Source organism: Melospiza melodia, chromosome 11 (genome assembly GCF_035770615.1).
Source record: "Melospiza melodia melodia isolate bMelMel2 chromosome 11, bMelMel2.pri, whole genome shotgun sequence".
NCBI lineage: Eukaryota > Metazoa > Chordata > Aves > Passeriformes > Passerellidae > Melospiza > Melospiza melodia.
The window spans coordinates 30,566,206-30,581,913 of NC_086204.1; the positions used below are offsets into that span (position 1 = coordinate 30,566,206).

General features: G+C 43.7%; 1 protein-coding gene across 4 annotated transcripts in view; it reads left to right on the top strand.

Annotated features, from left to right (window-relative positions):
* The window catches only part of MIER1 (MIER1 transcriptional regulator), a 36,264-nt gene extending 20,714 nt beyond the window's left edge, over positions 1 to 15,550 (top strand). For 3 of the 4 annotated variants that reach the window (XM_063166296.1, XM_063166294.1, XM_063166297.1), the window contains 9 exons: positions 1,180 to 1,312; positions 2,828 to 2,892; positions 3,211 to 3,283; positions 4,900 to 5,051; positions 5,801 to 5,882; positions 7,489 to 7,583; positions 8,997 to 9,124; positions 10,744 to 10,880; positions 12,605 to 15,550. In XM_063166296.1, the coding sequence (XP_063022366.1) occupies positions 1,180 to 1,312; positions 2,828 to 2,892; positions 3,211 to 3,283; positions 4,900 to 5,051; positions 5,801 to 5,882; positions 7,489 to 7,583; positions 8,997 to 9,124; positions 10,744 to 10,880; positions 12,605 to 12,930 (1,191 nt within the window). In that variant the 3' untranslated portion in view covers positions 12,931 to 15,550. The remainder of the gene's footprint in view (positions 1 to 1,179; positions 1,313 to 2,827; positions 2,893 to 3,210; positions 3,284 to 4,899; positions 5,052 to 5,800; positions 5,883 to 7,488; positions 7,584 to 8,996; positions 9,125 to 10,743; positions 10,881 to 12,604) is intronic. The other variant, XM_063166295.1, reaches the window with a different exon arrangement.
* The last annotated feature ends 158 nt before the right edge of the window (positions 15,551 to 15,708 follow it).

Below are 15,708 nucleotides of genomic sequence, written 5' to 3' on the forward strand. Positions count from 1 at the left end.
CCATCCCAGCCCCCCCAGCCCCCCCAGCCCGTGCCAGCTGTGTTTGCTCCCTGGCTGTGCAGGCTCTGAGCTCGGGGCGCTGCAGGCTGTGGGGGTGGAGCACTGTGGGATCACTGAGCTCTCTCCTCTCAGCTCTCCCAGCCCATTTCCCTCCCTGGCTGCTATTTTTAATCTGCTCTGAGCTGCACATGTGACAGGGCTCTGCTGGAGTGCACGGCTCTGTGTGCTGGCCATGGTGCTCCTCACGGCCCCTGGGTGGCCAGCACAGAGCACCACATGTACAGCAGCAGGCTTGGGAGCACCAAAATATAATTTTAAAACAATATTTATAGTTTTCATTTTCTCTGCTTGTAATAATTCCTGTAGTTGTGGTGGTTTGTCTGCAAATAAAGGAATTTATTTGGATTTTGGCTTAATGTACTGAGCCAACCCTGTGCTTCCTGTGGGGTTGAACCACTCAATTCACATGGATTTTTATGGCAGGTACCATTTCCATCTAAATCCCTCACTTTTTTTATTGAAAATTCATGAGAAAGGATTTTAAAGAGCAAAGTAAAATTTCATTGAAATTAAATTCAATAAAAACCACGAGGATTTAAAAAAAGCAAAGATTCACATTTCATTTGGGTCCATATTTCAGATTTGTGACAGTCTGGCTGTTCTATTGATCTGCTTAAAAACAACCTCAGAGTATGTTCACGCATTAAAATGTTACTAATAAAGGAATTTATTCTAATTAAGGAATTTATTCTTATTTTTGATCTTGTGTCAATGTACTGAGCCAAGCCTGTTCTTCCTGTGGGGTTGAACCACCCAATTAACTTGGACTTTTATGGCAGGTACTATTTCCATCTAAACCTCTCCCTTTTTTATTGAAAATTCATGAGAAATTATTTTGGAGACCAAAGTAAAATGTCATTGAAATGAAATTCAATATAAACCATGTGAATTTAAAAAAAGCAAAGATTTAAGTTTTATCTACTTAAAAAACAACTTCAAAATGTGTTTCACACGATAAGAAGTTACATTTGTGGTGCCTCAGCCTGGACATGCCACAAATAAAAGTGATTTGGGGTTAATCTAGTAATAAAACATTGCCAAAACCAGATTTTTCTGCCAGGGATGAGTGAGGTGCTGCTGATTTTGTCCCTCATTGATTCTGGTTTGCTGTTGTGGCAGGAGGAGACCATCAAGGACTCGTCAGGGCAGGAGGATGAGACCCAGTCCTCCAACGATGACCCAGCCCCATCTGTGGCCTCTCAGGACCCCCAGGAGATCATTCGCCCTCGGCGCTGTAAATATTTTGATACCAGTAAGTCCAGTTTCATCAGCCCCCAAATCCCAGTATCCTGTGCCAGAAAGGCATTTTGAGCCCTAAAAATATTGGGTTTTCCTCTTCGTGGCACTGCTGTGCATGAGAATCATGCTCAAAACAAAGAAGGGAAGTCGTGGTTTTAGCTGAGGGCTGAAGGTGCACTGCTGGCTCTGTGGAAGGACAGGAAATAATCTCTGATTTTACAAGAAAGATTTGGGAAATTGAATCATTGAAATTTGACATTTTACAGGTTAAAATTAATTGGTGTGCTCTGGTTATTTGCCAAAGCCTGGGCTCTGTTCTCATCCAGAGGAGCTCAGAGTCCACCTGAAGGGAAGAATCAACTGAAATTTCCTACAAATAAAACAAAGATTTCCTACAAATAAAACAAAGAAACAGAAAAGCAATAAAATCTGGGAAAGGCCAAGAATTGCTAACCCTGAAATAGTGGAAGGGGGAGGTCACTAAGAAGAAAATTTACTTCAAGAATTCCAGTTTTGCCAGCACTGAGCTGATCATTTTCATACTTATTTTGTTTACAAATGGATTTTGCATCCCCTGAACTCTGATTTCCCTGGAATCTCCCCTGATGGGATCTGACCCTCTTGGGCTGCTTGGGACAGCAGATATTTCATCTTTTTTTCCATAAAAGTGGCTGTTGCTATTTGAATTCCTTCTGTTCTGTGTTTGAACAAATAAAAGATTCCTCACCATACCTTACACTTGATAATTATTAGTTAGAAATGCAATTATTATTTTGTGGTTTGTTTAAATCCAAAATTGCCAAGGAACCTTTAAATTTAAATGAAGAATTGCCAAGTATGTAGCTGTGCAGAGGATTGCAAATATCTTCAATAAATTCCTGTTTTTAAGCACAGAATTAACTTAATTCCAGTGTATTGCATTAGGTTTGGGGGTTTCCACAGCTTTTAGCTGTCTATAAAATGTCTTTTAATGTCTAGATAATTTTAATGCTGCTGTATCCCATCCTGTACAGAAACCAGCACCTTGGGAAAGGCAGCTGGCCTATACCACAAAGAGCTTAACATCCCTGCCAGTCCTTATCCCAAATAATCTCCTGGAAGTGCTGCTGGGCATCCCAGGAGGAAACACTCCCAGATTTCTCCCACCTTCTGCTGAGATCTATCTGAAAAAAAACCAGCAGCAACTAAGCCAGGAGCTGATGGAAAAGGGCTTGAAACCCACAAAAATATTCCCACAAATTCAAAATAAACTTGGATGGGGATCCTTCAAAGCCAAGGGAAAAGAAACGTGAATTTAGTAACAAAATTTAGGGATGTTTTTATTTATATCTTCTCAATTTCTCAGAGCCTGGCTTGTATCTTAATCCAAATCTGGGTGGGTCATTTTTTAATCTTGTCACTGCAGAGCCAGGAGTGCTGTCCCCAAAAGTGTCCCTGAGATAAGGAGGGAGGCAGGGAGCAGGGCTGGGGCTGCTGGCTCTGCCAGCCCTGCTGCTCTGGGCTCAGATGTCTGTGAAATTCCTTGCAGATAGTGAAATAGAGGAGGAATCTGAAGAAGATGAAGATTATATTCCCTCAGAAGACTGGAAAAAGGTAAATATTCAGCCCACATTTCATGAATAATTAATTAACCTGTTACTGGGGAACTCTGAGCTCTGTGGAGCACCTAAATCCTCTGCAGATTTTCCCCATAAATAGCAGAGTTTTGGTAATGAGAAGTCTTTAAATCCTCCCCAAGCAGTCAAAAATCCATTTCCATATAGCTGCCTTCAATTTTGAAACCTGTTAATTGCATTTTTAGATTTTAAACAATGAAAGTTTCAAGAAGGGAGGAAAAAAGATGTGGACATGCTCCTGTTTGCTAACAAAAAATCTCAGGGGGGCTTCACCTTTTCTTTTTATTCCACTCAGGAAATCATGGTGGGCTCTATGTTCCAAGCTGAAATTCCAGCTGGCACCTGCAAATACAAAGAGACTGAAAAAGGTGAGATTTGACCATTTATTGCTGCTTGGGATCAGTGATTAGCAGAAGGAAAAGACTGGATTGATGTCATGTGTCTTAATAAATGAGTGACAATTAGAGCCACCGTCATCACGTTAGAGCTCATCCTGTGCTCAGCAGAGCTGGAGGAAGAGGAAAAGAAGGATTTATTCTTGGCCTGCTGCCTCTTGAACCCTTGGATTCTGATTTAGTGATCCACACAAGCTGCAGCCTCTTCACTTCTGGATTTCTTTTGTGTGAAATGAAACAGCTAATGGAGAAATTGCACTGCTGGAACTGGATTATCACAGTAAAAAGGGCAAAATGGTACCAGCAGCTTTGCTTTTCACATTTTGTACCTCTTCAATCAGGAAGAAGAAGTTCTGCTCTTGTGGATTTTTTTCCCCAGCAATTTTTCCCCTCATCCCAAGCAGAGGCTTTGGCTGGATGCTGTCGGGAAAGGCAGATCCAGTTTGAACCCAGCTGGGAGCAGAAAAAGGAAATTTTCCTGCTCATTCAGCCCATTGCTAAGGGTTTGCTCCCACTGCAGGTCAATGAGAATGGATTTCTTTGTAGCTTTGTAGAATTTAGTTTTTAAGGAACCAGCACAAAGCCTGGAGCCCTCCCAGAACCCAAGTTGGTGCTCAGTTATCTCAATGCCAGGGAGGTTTGCATTCCCTGGATCCCTGGGGATCCCAGGCCAGGCTGGACAGGGCTTGGAGCACCTGGCACAGTGGAGCTCCCTCCTCCCAGGGGAATCCATGGAATTGGATGCTTTTTAAGGTCCCTTCCAACCCAAACCATTCCAGGATTCTCTGAGGGTTCCTAGAACTCTTTATTTTTCTTGAGCGAGCAGCCAAACATCAGCTGAGTGGGAACCTCTGGAACAAAAACCCCAAAAACTCCTGGGAACTGTTCCCAAAGTGTGTCCTGGGGGAAGTGAAGCTGCTTTCTTTACAAGCCATTTAATAATTTCTTTACCACTTTTGGGAGTTTATTTGTATTTATTTCCATTATAAAATACTTTTTCCAAGTAGAGATTGATCTCTGAACCCCCTGAGCTGCCCCACACCTCCCTCCCTGAGCTGGCTGTGCTCTCCCAAGCTTTCCTTTTGGAATCAGTGCTCAAATTCCTTCCTTGCTGCTCTTCCTCAGGTTGTTGGAGTCCACAGCCAAGCTCTGGATATTTTCCTACTTTAATAGCCAGAATTTCACTTTATTCTGCTGCAGTCCAAGCTTGGCTCTTCCAAAATAAAACTCTTCCAAAATAATCAGGGTATATCTCACTTGGCCCACATTTCTCCATTAAATTCGGTTTACTGTGGCTTCCCTGCCCTCAAACTCCTGTGAAAGCTCTGGAAAAGGTGGAGATTAAAATTCTGGAGCTGCAGGATGAGTTCTAAAATCCAGAACCCAGATCATGCCAGGATTTGAAAGCAAAGTCAAACCCCAAGACCAAACCCCAGGTCATTTGGATCTCTGCATCCATGAGGTTTTATTGATTTCCAGATTAATGGTGCCCCCATGATCCCCCAAGGCTGATCAATAATTGCCTTTATAATTATTTAATTTTATTATAATGATTTCATTTTCTTGTGCTCTTCCTGGGGTTTTTCCAGTGTATGAAAATGATGACCAGCTGCTCTGGAACCCTGACTTTTTACCAGAGGACAAAGTCATAGAATTCCTCAACGAGGCCTCGAGGCGCACGGGAGAGGAGAAGGGCCTGGATGCAATTCCTGAGGGCTCCCACATTAAAGACAATGAGCAGGTATAAAAAATAAATATGCAGTTTATTTTCTAGAATTAATCATCTTTTTATTTCACTTTACTCCCAAGAGGTAAAATTGGGTTTGAAGTTTTATTGTTCCTTGCGGACATCGAAATTTATGAGGATTTTACCTCTCAGAGAATGTTAAACTGTTAACTTGAGCTTAATGTTGATTTATGTAAAATAAATATATAATAGAAAATAAATAAAATGTATATATATATGAATCTGTATGAGTTAATTCTCTCAGGTTTTATCAATCCTTAAATTCTCTATGAATGTTTCAATCATTAAATTCTCTATGAATGTTCACTTAATTTTTTTTCTTCATACCCAAAAAACCCCTACACATCAATTTTACAAATGTGTGTAGTGGATGAAAAAGCTTCAAAAAAAACCCTCCATCAATTTTACAAATGTATGTAGTTGGTGAAAAAGCTTCAAAAAAAACCCTCCATCAATTTTGCTAATGTGTGTAGTAGATGAAAAAGCTTCAGAAAAACCCTTCCATCAGTTTTACAAATGTGTGTAGTGGATGAAAAAGTTGCAGTGCTCTGCTTGGGCATTTTCTTGCTTCTGTAAATAGAGATTTGGAAGTGTAACCTCAGTAAATACATCTTAGATTACGCTGTGTTGATTCCAAGGGTTTATTTTTAATCTTCAGAGGTGTCAGGGGTTTCTGGGCGTGCTGCTGGCCCAGCAGGGTCTGGGTGGCTCTGCAGGGTCACTGTGCATTTTCCTCCCTGCAGGCCCTCTATGAGCTGGTGAAGTGCAATTTTGACACGGAGGAGTCCTTAAGGAGGCTGAGGTTCAATGTCAAAGCAGCCAGAGGTGAGTTTCTGTTCCTCAATTCCCATTGATTTCCATTGGTTTAATCTTCATTTAAGTGCATCTCTCCTTGTTCTCTGGGAGAATGGAATTAGCAGATGTGGAAATTCCCTTCCTGGCCATATTTGATACAAATGTCTGGGATTTCAGCCCCAACTTCAGATTGAAAATTACTTCTTGACAACTCACCTGGGTATTTTTTAGGTATTTTATTGTGCCCTTCTAGACCTTTCAGTCATCAAAGTGGATGCAACAAACATGAGACATGAAATAATTCTAAATAAAGGAGCAAATAAACCTTTTATCTTACAATAATAACATTACAAATCCTGCTATGTAAAATGAATTAATTCTAAATAAAGGAGTAAATTATATTTTTATTTTACAGAGTGTCGCATTGGAAACCCTGATACATAAAATGAATTAATTTTAAATAAAGGAGCAAATTGATTTTTTATTTTACAGAGTGTCGCATTGGAAACCCTGATACATAAAATGAATTAATTTTAAATAAAGGAGCAAATGAAGTTTTTATTTTACAGAGTGTAGCATTAAAACCCCTGATATGTAAAATGAAATAATCCTAAATAAAGGAGCAAATAAACCTCTTCTTTTACAAAGTATAACATTACAAACCATACATAAAATGAGTTAATTCTAAATAAAGGAGAAAATTAATTTTTTATTTTACAGAGTAGAGCTAAAAACCCTGATACATAAAATTAAATAATTCTCCATAAAGAAGCAAATGAACCTTTTATTTTATGAAGTATAACATTAAATGTTATAAATGAGTTAATTCTAAATAAAGGAGAAATTTAATTTTTTATTTTACAGAGTGTAGCATTAAAACCCTGATATATAAACTAAACTAATTTTAAATAAAGGAGAAAACTAATTTTTTATTTTACAAAGTGTAGCATTTAAAACCCTAATACATAAAATTAAATAATCCTAAATAAAGGAGCAAATTTACTTTTTATTTTACAAAGTATAAGGTTAAAAACCCTAATATGTGAAATGAAATAATCCTAAATAAAGGAGCAAATAAACCCTTTATTTTGCAAAGTATAACATTACAAATCCCGATACATGAGTTAATTCTAACTAAAGGAGCAAATTAATTTTTTATTTTACAGAATGTAGCATTAAAAACCCTGACACATAAAATGAAATAATCCTAAACAAAGGAGCAAATAAACCTTTTATTTTACAAAAATAACATTACAAACGCTGCAGTCAGGCACAGCAAACTGGGGGAGCTCAGCTTCCAAAGCTTTCCATGGGCACATCACAGGGCAGGAAGGATCCAATAAATGAGATTATTTTGCTCTCCCACCATTTGATTTACTGGTGACCCAAAGGATCAATGAGGCCAGATCAGATTTTATTTATAGAGTCCCTACAAACCAGCTCCTCCCACTTCCCAGTCTGGTCCTTCCAAGGCAGAATTCCCATTTTTTAACAAAAAGTGAAATTCCTGGGCTGGTTCCTATGGAATCAGCAGCTGGAGAAAGGACCCAGATCTTTTCTGTCACTTCAGTTGCCTTTTAGTGGCTTATTTAATTAACTATTTTCTTTATTGCTTTTATTTTTGATTTTGCTGTAGAAGAATTGTCTGTTTGGACAGAAGAGGAGTGCAGGAACTTTGAGCAAGGGCTGAAAGTCTATGGCAAGGATTTCCACGTGATTCAGGCAAATAAGGTAAACTTGAGGTGCAATTCTCACTTTTTACATTTAAAACAAAGTAATTATGAATAAATTTTGTCCTTCATAAAGAAATGGACTAAATTATTTCATTTTTGCTGTTGAATCAGAACCCTGGAATGGTTTGGGTTGGAAATGGCTTAAAAAATCTTATGGGCAGGGACACTTCCAGTATCCCAGCTTGCTCCAGCCTGGCCTTGGACCCTTCCAGGGATGGATCCAGGCAGGAATTTTTTCCTCCTCAATTTTTTCCCAATATTGACATCCAAATTGGTTTCTCAAAGCCCAGAATTTGTAACTGGAAGTGCAAAATTCCTGTGGGAGGAGCTGCTTGCTTTCTTTCTTTCTTTCTTTCTTTCTTTCTTTCTTTCTTTCTTTCTTTCTTTCTTTCTTTCTTTCTTTCTTTCTTTCTTTCTTTCTCTCTTTCTCTCTTTCTCTCTTTCTCTCTTTCTCTCTTTCTCTCTTTCTCTCTTTCTCTCTTTCTTTCTTTCTTTTTCTCTTTCTTTCTTTCTTTCTTTCTTTCTTTCTTTCTTTCTTTCTTTCTTTCTTTCTTTCTTTCTTTCTTTCTTTCTTTCTTTCTTTCTTTCTTTCTTTCTTTCTTTCTTTCTTTCTTTCTTTCTTTCTTTCTTTCTTTCTTTCTTTCTCTTTCTCTCTTTCTCTCTTTCTTTCTCTCTCTCTCACTCTCTCTTTCTCTCTTTATTCCTCTCTTTCTTTCTTCCTGTCCTCCACTCTTCCTCCTTTCCCCTTTCCTTTCCTTTCCTTTCCTTTCCTTTCCTTTCCTTTCCTTTCCTTTCCTTTCCTTTCCTTTCCTTTCCTTTCCTTTCCTTTCCTTTCCTTTCCTTTCCTTTCCTTTCCTTTCCTTTCCTTTCCTTTCCTTTCCTTTCCTTTCCTTTCCTTTCCTTTCCTTTCCTTTCCTTTCCTTTCCTTTCCTTTCCTTTCCTTTCCTTTCCTTTCCTTTCCTTTCCTTTCCTTTCCTTTCCTTCCCTTCCCTTCCCTTCCCTTCCCTTCCCTTCCCTTCCCTTCCCTTCCCTTCCCTTCCCTTCCCTTCCCTTCCCTTCCCTTCCCTTCCCTTCCCTTCCCTTCCCTTCCCTTCCCTTCCCTTCCCTTCCCTTCCCTTCCCTTCCCTTTTCCTTTTCCTTTTCCTTTCCCTTCCCTTTTCCCTTTTCCCTTTTCCCTTTTCCTTTCTCTTCCCTTTCCTTTTCCCTTCTCCCTCTCCTTTTCCCTTTCCCTTTCCTTTCCTTCTCTCCAATATTTTTACAACACCCTGAAGTTCCCTCTCAATTTTGAAATTTTACCCCAAGAATTTCCCCTCTTCCAAGCAGCTTAGAGTTGGAGTTTCACATTTTTTTGCTAGAAATGCTGATTTTTTTGGAGCAGAAGTTGAGCCAGGCTTGTTTGTGCGTGCTGCAGGTGCGGACCCGCTCGGTGGGGGAGTGTGTGGCCTTTTATTACATGTGGAAAAAGTCGGAGCGTTACGATTTCTTCGCTCAGCAGACCCGCTTTGGGAAGAAAAAATACAACCTGCACCCTGGGGTCACGTAAGATGTGCCTGATTTCATCACTTTGGGGTTCAATCTTTGTTTTGTCTTCTTCTCAGCTGAAAATTCAGGGATTCAGAGCCTAATTTGCAGCAGGAAAACAGCCAAAGTGTAAAAAAATGCCCTAAGTGTGTATAAATAATGTGTAAAGTACATTGATTTGGGGCAAGGCAAACACTTTGCACTGAGGAGCAATCTGAGTTTGAGTTCTGTTAGGATTTGATTGGTTTACTTTTTAAAAGTTAATGGGTTTTTTTTAAATGTTTGTTTTAATTAAATATATTTTCTACAAAAGCATGAATTCCCATTTCCAGGTGGAATTTGTGGTGCATTGTTTGTCCATCGTTCTGGCCAGCACAACACAAATCCCAGGGGATTTTGGGCTCTCCAAAGCTGCTTTCCCATTCCCATCCTTGCTGAGGAAAGAGGGAATGTGTGAGCAGAGCTCCCAGCTTGTTCTGCTGCCCTTCATTCCAAAGCTCTGATCTGCCTCTCCCACTCTTTCCACTGCCTCCTGCCAAGCTCTTTTACTATTATTTTCATTCCTCATTTCTTCCTGGCTCCTCTCTTGATCCTTCTTTGGAATATTATTGTCCCTCCAAACATTTCAGGGCTCTGGGACACCCAGAGTGCCATCAGGGACTTTGTGGGTGTTACAGAGAGTTTCTTACCTGGCAGGGACTGCCTGGCTCCCCCTTCCCTTCCATCTCTTGGTGGGTTTTTTCCCCCCTATTTTTCATTTCCCCCTATTTTCCATTTCCCCCTATTTTCCATTTTTCCCCCCATTTCCCCCTATTTTTCATTTTTCCCCAAAAGAGACATTTTTGGGTCTCTTCCTGCAGTTGGGTGCAGCAGCAGTGTCATTAAGGACTGGACTTGTCTGCTCTTGAATGATTTTGCAGATAAATTCAGGGAATTCAGGGTGGAATTCCAGGATAATTATGTGTCAGGAGAAGTTTCTGGAGTTAATCCATCCCTCCCACCACATCCAAGGGTTTCATCCACCATCTCCCTTTATTTCCATCTCCATCCTGCCCTGAACTGGAGCTCTGGAATAAATGGCACAGATGGGACTCTGGAGTTTTTCACTTGCTGTTAGCTTGACTCCTTTGGGGGCTTTGTGCACAAATGGGATTTATTTTTACTGGAATGGTTTGGTATTGGTGGCTCAGCAAATTCAGGTTTAGTGCCTGGAGGGATCCCCTTGGGAGCACATAAAGGTTTTGGAATCATGGAATGGTTTGGGTTGGGAGGGAGCTCAGAGCCCATCCAGGGCAGGGATGGGGGCAGAGGACACTGCCAGGTGCTCCAGTCCCAGTGTCCATCCTGGCCTTGGGCACTGCCAGGGACCCAGGGGCAGCCACAGCTGCTTGGGAATCCCATCCTGGGAGCAATTGCTAATTCCCAGAATCCCAGCCCTCCCTGCCCTCTGCCAATGGGAAACCTTCCCACAGCTGCAGTGTGTGCAGGAGCATCTCCAGCCTGTCCCAGCTGGGTGGGTGTCTGTCTGTCTGTCCCGCAGGGATTACATGGATCTGTCCCACCTCTGTGTGTCTGTGTGTCCTGCAGGGATCCCATGGATCCTGTCCCAGCTGTGTGTCTGTCTGTCTGTCCCGCAGGGATTACATGGACCGCCTGCTGGACGAGAGCGAGAGCGCCGCCTCCAGCCGGGCCCCGTCGCCGCCGCCCACGGCCTCCAACAGCAGCACCAGCCAGTCGGAGCGGGACGAGAGCGCCTCCAGCAGCACCCCCAACGGTGAGGGGCGGGGCTGCTCTGGGCCTGGGGAGCCATCCCTGCCCTGCCAGGGACACCATCCCCACCCCATGGCCCTGGGGAGCCATCCCTGCCCTGCCAGGGACACCATCCCCATCCCATGGCCCTGGAGAGCCCCCATCCCTGCCCTGCCAGGGACACCATCCCCATCCCATGGCCCTGGAGAGCCCCCATCCCTGCCCTGCCAGGGACACCATCCCCATCCCATGGCCCTGGGGAGCCATCCCTGCCCTGCCAGGGACACCATCCCCACCCCATGGCCCTGGGGAGCCATCCCTGCCCTGCCAGGGACACCATCCCCATCCCATGGCCCTGGAGAGCCATCCCTGCCCTGCCAGGGACACCATCCCCATCCCATGGCCCTGGAGAGCCCCCATCCCTGCCCTGCCAGGGACACCATCCCCACCCCATGGCCCTGGGGAGCCATCCCTGCCCTGCCAGGGACACCATCCCCATCCCATGGCCCTGGAGAGCCCCCATCCCTGCCCTGCCAGGGACACCATCCCCACCCCATGGCCCTGGAGAGCCATCCCTGCCCTGCCAGGGACACCATCCCCACCCCATGGCCCTGGAGAGCCATCCCTGCCCTGCCAGGGACACCATCCCCATCCCATGGCCCTGGGGAGCCATCCCTGCCCTGCCAGGGACACCATCCCCACCCCATGGCCCTGGGGAGCCATCCCTGCCCTGCCAGGGACACCATCCCCATCCCATGGCCCTGGAGAGCCATCCCTGCCCTGCCAGGGACACCATCCCCACCCCGGGCTGCTCCCAGCCAGCCTCAGGCACTGCAGGGATGGAGCAGCCACTGCTCCTCTGGGAGTTCCATCCCAGCCCCTCCCCGCCCTCCCAGGCTGCTCCTGTTCCTCCCTCCCCCTGTCCCATCCGTCCCTGGCCATTCCCTGTGTCCTGTCCCTCCGTGCCTTGTCCCAAGTCACTCTCCTGGAGCCCCTTTAGGCCCTGGAAATGGCTCTGAGCTCTCCCAAAGCCTCCTCTTCTCCAGGTGGGCACCCCCACAGACAAGCAGCCTATTTCAAGTTCAGACTGGTTTTTAAAACCCCCTCCATGTTTGCATTTAGGCAGGGGCCTTGTCAGGAAGATAAATCCATTTGAAAGCAGAGTTGAAATTCTCCTTTCCTGAGCCAGCCCAGGTGAAGAGAGCCCACCTGGGGTCCTGGGATTCCAGGACATCCTCTGCTCCTCTTAAACACTTCCATGAACTCCCTGTGTCAATTGTGTGCACATCAGTCACTCAGTGAGGAGAAGGAGAAAAATACTGGATTTTTAATGAATTCTGAGTTCAAATTCTGCTTTCCTGAACTAACCTAGGTGAGAAGAACCCACCTGGGGTCCTGGGATTCCAGGACATTCTCTTCCTTTTAAGCACTCCATGAACTCCCTGTGTCAGTTGTGTGCACATCAGTCACACAATGAGGAGAAGGAGGAAAACACTGGATTTTTAAGGAATTTGAGCTCAAATTCTGCTTTCCTGAGGAGAGCCCACCTGGGGTCCTGGGATTCCAGGACATTCTCTGTTCCTTTTAAGCACTTCCATAGGTTCTGTCAGTTGTGTGCACATCAGTCACACAGTGAGGAGGAGAAAACCCCTGGATTTTAAATGAATTTGAGCTCAGACTGTGCTTTCCTGAGGCAGCCCAGGCAGTGTGTGCTGCTGGGCCTTGCTGAAGGGTTTCTCTCCCTGCCAGGTGTCTCTGCCAACGGCCCAGGGGAGGTGCCAGGGAAGGAGGAGGCCAAGCTGGAGGGGCTGCACGCCAATGGACCTTGCAGTGGGAAGAAAACTCCTCACCCAGAGCTGGACACCAACGGCTACGAGCCCGAAACCCTCCCCAGTGACCCCAAAGGGGCTCACTCAGCCCCCAGGAACGAGCCTGAGCTGGAAGAGAAGAGCGAGAGGCCTCTGAAAAGAAGGAGAATGAACAGCAATGGGAAGGAGAGCCCGGGTGCTTCAGAGTTCTTCCAGGAAACCAACTCCCACGGGAAGCTGGAGGAGCTGGAAACTCTGGAAGACTGAGTGCTGGGAGCTGATTTTGTTCCTTGGAGTAAATTCTGGGTGTCTAAAATTTTCAGGGTTGATGGGTTACCTTCCAAAGTCCAGTTCCATAAACAATCTGAGATTTTTTTTGTTTCCTGAGACCTTCTAGTCGGCTCTAAAGATCCGATGATTTGGTTTTCTTCAGTGCTGAAAAGCAGCAGGAGAATATTGGATTTCTCAGAGCTGGCAGCTGCAGTTCTGGGATAAAAAGGCTCTTAAATATTTAAGGAACAAAGCAGTGAGTTGCTGCAAAAATATTCCCAGCCTAATACATTAAAGAATGTGTTAATACAGCATTTAATGTATAAAACAGCATTTAATCAGTGTACAAGTGAACAAAGCATTTGGGGCTTTGCAGGAAGTTAAAATAAAACAGGAAAAGCCAAGACAGAGCAGGCACAGAGACTTCCACTCCTGCTGGAGAGAGGAAAATGTCACTCCATCACTAAGGAACCCTCATGAATCCTGAAAGTTATGAGCACAACTATTTTTATATATAGAAGTTTTAAAAGGTAAATAAATAAACCAGGTCAGGTTTGTCTATGTAAAATTGTTGACATCAATGATGTCTTTCCATATTCTTTATCTGGGCTAAAGAAATACATTCTGTATTTTTCCAGATTTCTTTGTAGCCTTTGAAAGATTTTTACAGTACTTATGTCTTGATTGAACTGTCCTTTCTTAAAACAAAAGCTTGTATAATTTTCTTACCTTGTACAGTTGGTAAACTTTTATGAGAGAGTTGATACCCTGAGTCTAATGTCAGCTTCCTTTTATTTTGCTGAAGTCTTTTCTAAAAAAAAAAACCAACAAAAAAAAACCCAAACCAAACCAAACCAAACCAATGGAGTTAAAAATTAATCACCAACGTGTTAATTTTCTTCCCAGAAACTGGTAAATAATTAACATAAGAATGGTTAGGAGGCATTTGATTTTGGAAATGTGTTATTTTTTTTCTTGTTTTATGGCAAATAATGATGTTTCAATTTTTGTTAAGCATGCTGCTTGCATTGCACACATTTCCTTGCTTTCTTTCTCCCTTTGTTTGGAACGCAGAGAAGTCTCCCAGCAGCCAAATGCTGGAGTTTGCTGAATCTTCTGCAGGTTCAGCTGCTCCATCATGCCCTGGTTTGTGCCCTGCCGGGTTCCAGGGAGCACAGCAGGGCTGGAAATGCAGCTGGGGCTGGATGGAATTGCTGAGCAGCACAGGAGGCTGCGCTGGGAGCCCCTGATGAGCTCAAAGGTCTTTTCCAACCTAGGAAATCCTGGCATTCTCTGCTGGTGCACACGCTCACCTGGAGAAGGGAGAGCAGGAATTTCACATTGAGCTGGGGAGAGCTAATTGCAGTGTGAGAACCAAAAATTCCTCATCAATAAATGGCAAGAGGGTGATGTCACCCTGCCAGCAGCACCAGTGAGAAGTTGTGGGTGTAGGACTTACATCCAGCAATCAGGAACGTTTGAAATCCCAATTCACTTTGGTTTTGTTTGGTTGTTTTCTTCAGCCCAGCTCCACTTCTGCTCTGTTCAAATCTGGGATAATTGTTCAATTGTACCATTGCTGACCCCGTGTCCTCCTCCTCCTCCTCACAGGTGTGCTGTTCATCCTTCACTGGTTATTTCCTCTGCAGGGTTATGCTCTTTATGGTTCCAGTTGAACTGAATGGTTTGAAATGGATGTTTCAACCCAAACCCCAGTGCTGAGGGCTTGGGCTGATTTGGTTTCTTCTCCACTGACCTTCCCTTGGACTTTGTGATCAGGAATGAGCCAAGCCTCGGGATGAGGATGGGCTGTGGATGCAGAACCCTGGGGAATGATCAGCTCTGCCTGCCAGCCCTGCTCCTGGAGAGCCTCTGGGTGAGGCTCGTTAATTGAGGCCTGTGTTAATTAAGGAATGCAGTGATTAATGCCTGAGGCAGAGGTTGCTGTCAACTCTCCCCTCTGGTCGTGAGCAGAACCTCAAGGACGGTTCCACACAAGCAGAATCCTATTTTCAGTTTCATTTTGATGCTCTTTGTTCTCGGTTGCAAGTTGGAAATACTTCCCAAAAATCCATAGGAAAGTTTCCAAGTGAATTGTCTCAGGCTCGTGTGTGAAATCCAGCACTGTGTATATTTTCAGGAATGTTGCTTTGTTTTTTATCTTTCCTTTTTTTTTTTTTTTTTTGGTGATACTTAGAAGAGACCTGACATTCCATAATCCACTATGTAATGCTCAGCTAGACTTTAAGAATATTTAATTCTAATTTGCCTTTTGTTTATGCTGGTGTTTTATACAATATTTGTTCATGTTTCAAACTGCAGCCACTGTAACTCGATAAGTCATTGCACTACTAAAGCTATTGAAAATCCTGGAAATCTGCTAACTTTGCTTTCATTTTCCAAGCCTTCTGTGCAGTTGGGAATCCAGTCCAACAGGAAATCCTTGGGCTTCCAAGAGGGTTCAACGTGCTATAAATTCCCCACACACACACAAACCCCACAGATTTGTTGGATACATTTTTTCCACACGGTATTTGCACTGTCGGTAATTCCCTCCTCTTCCTCCCCTTCCCCGTCTGCAATTCTGGAAAAGCTTATTAAAATATTTTTAAACTTACTGTCTGCATCCAAAATTCCTGATTTCCTTGCTCCAGAGGGGTGGAATATTCCCTCTCAGAGGCTGGGAGAGCAGTGACTCTGGTACTCTGCACTGAAACCCATGGAAACAAAACCCATTTTTCTGCATCACCTTCCAGCTGTTCCCTTCGTTCCCCA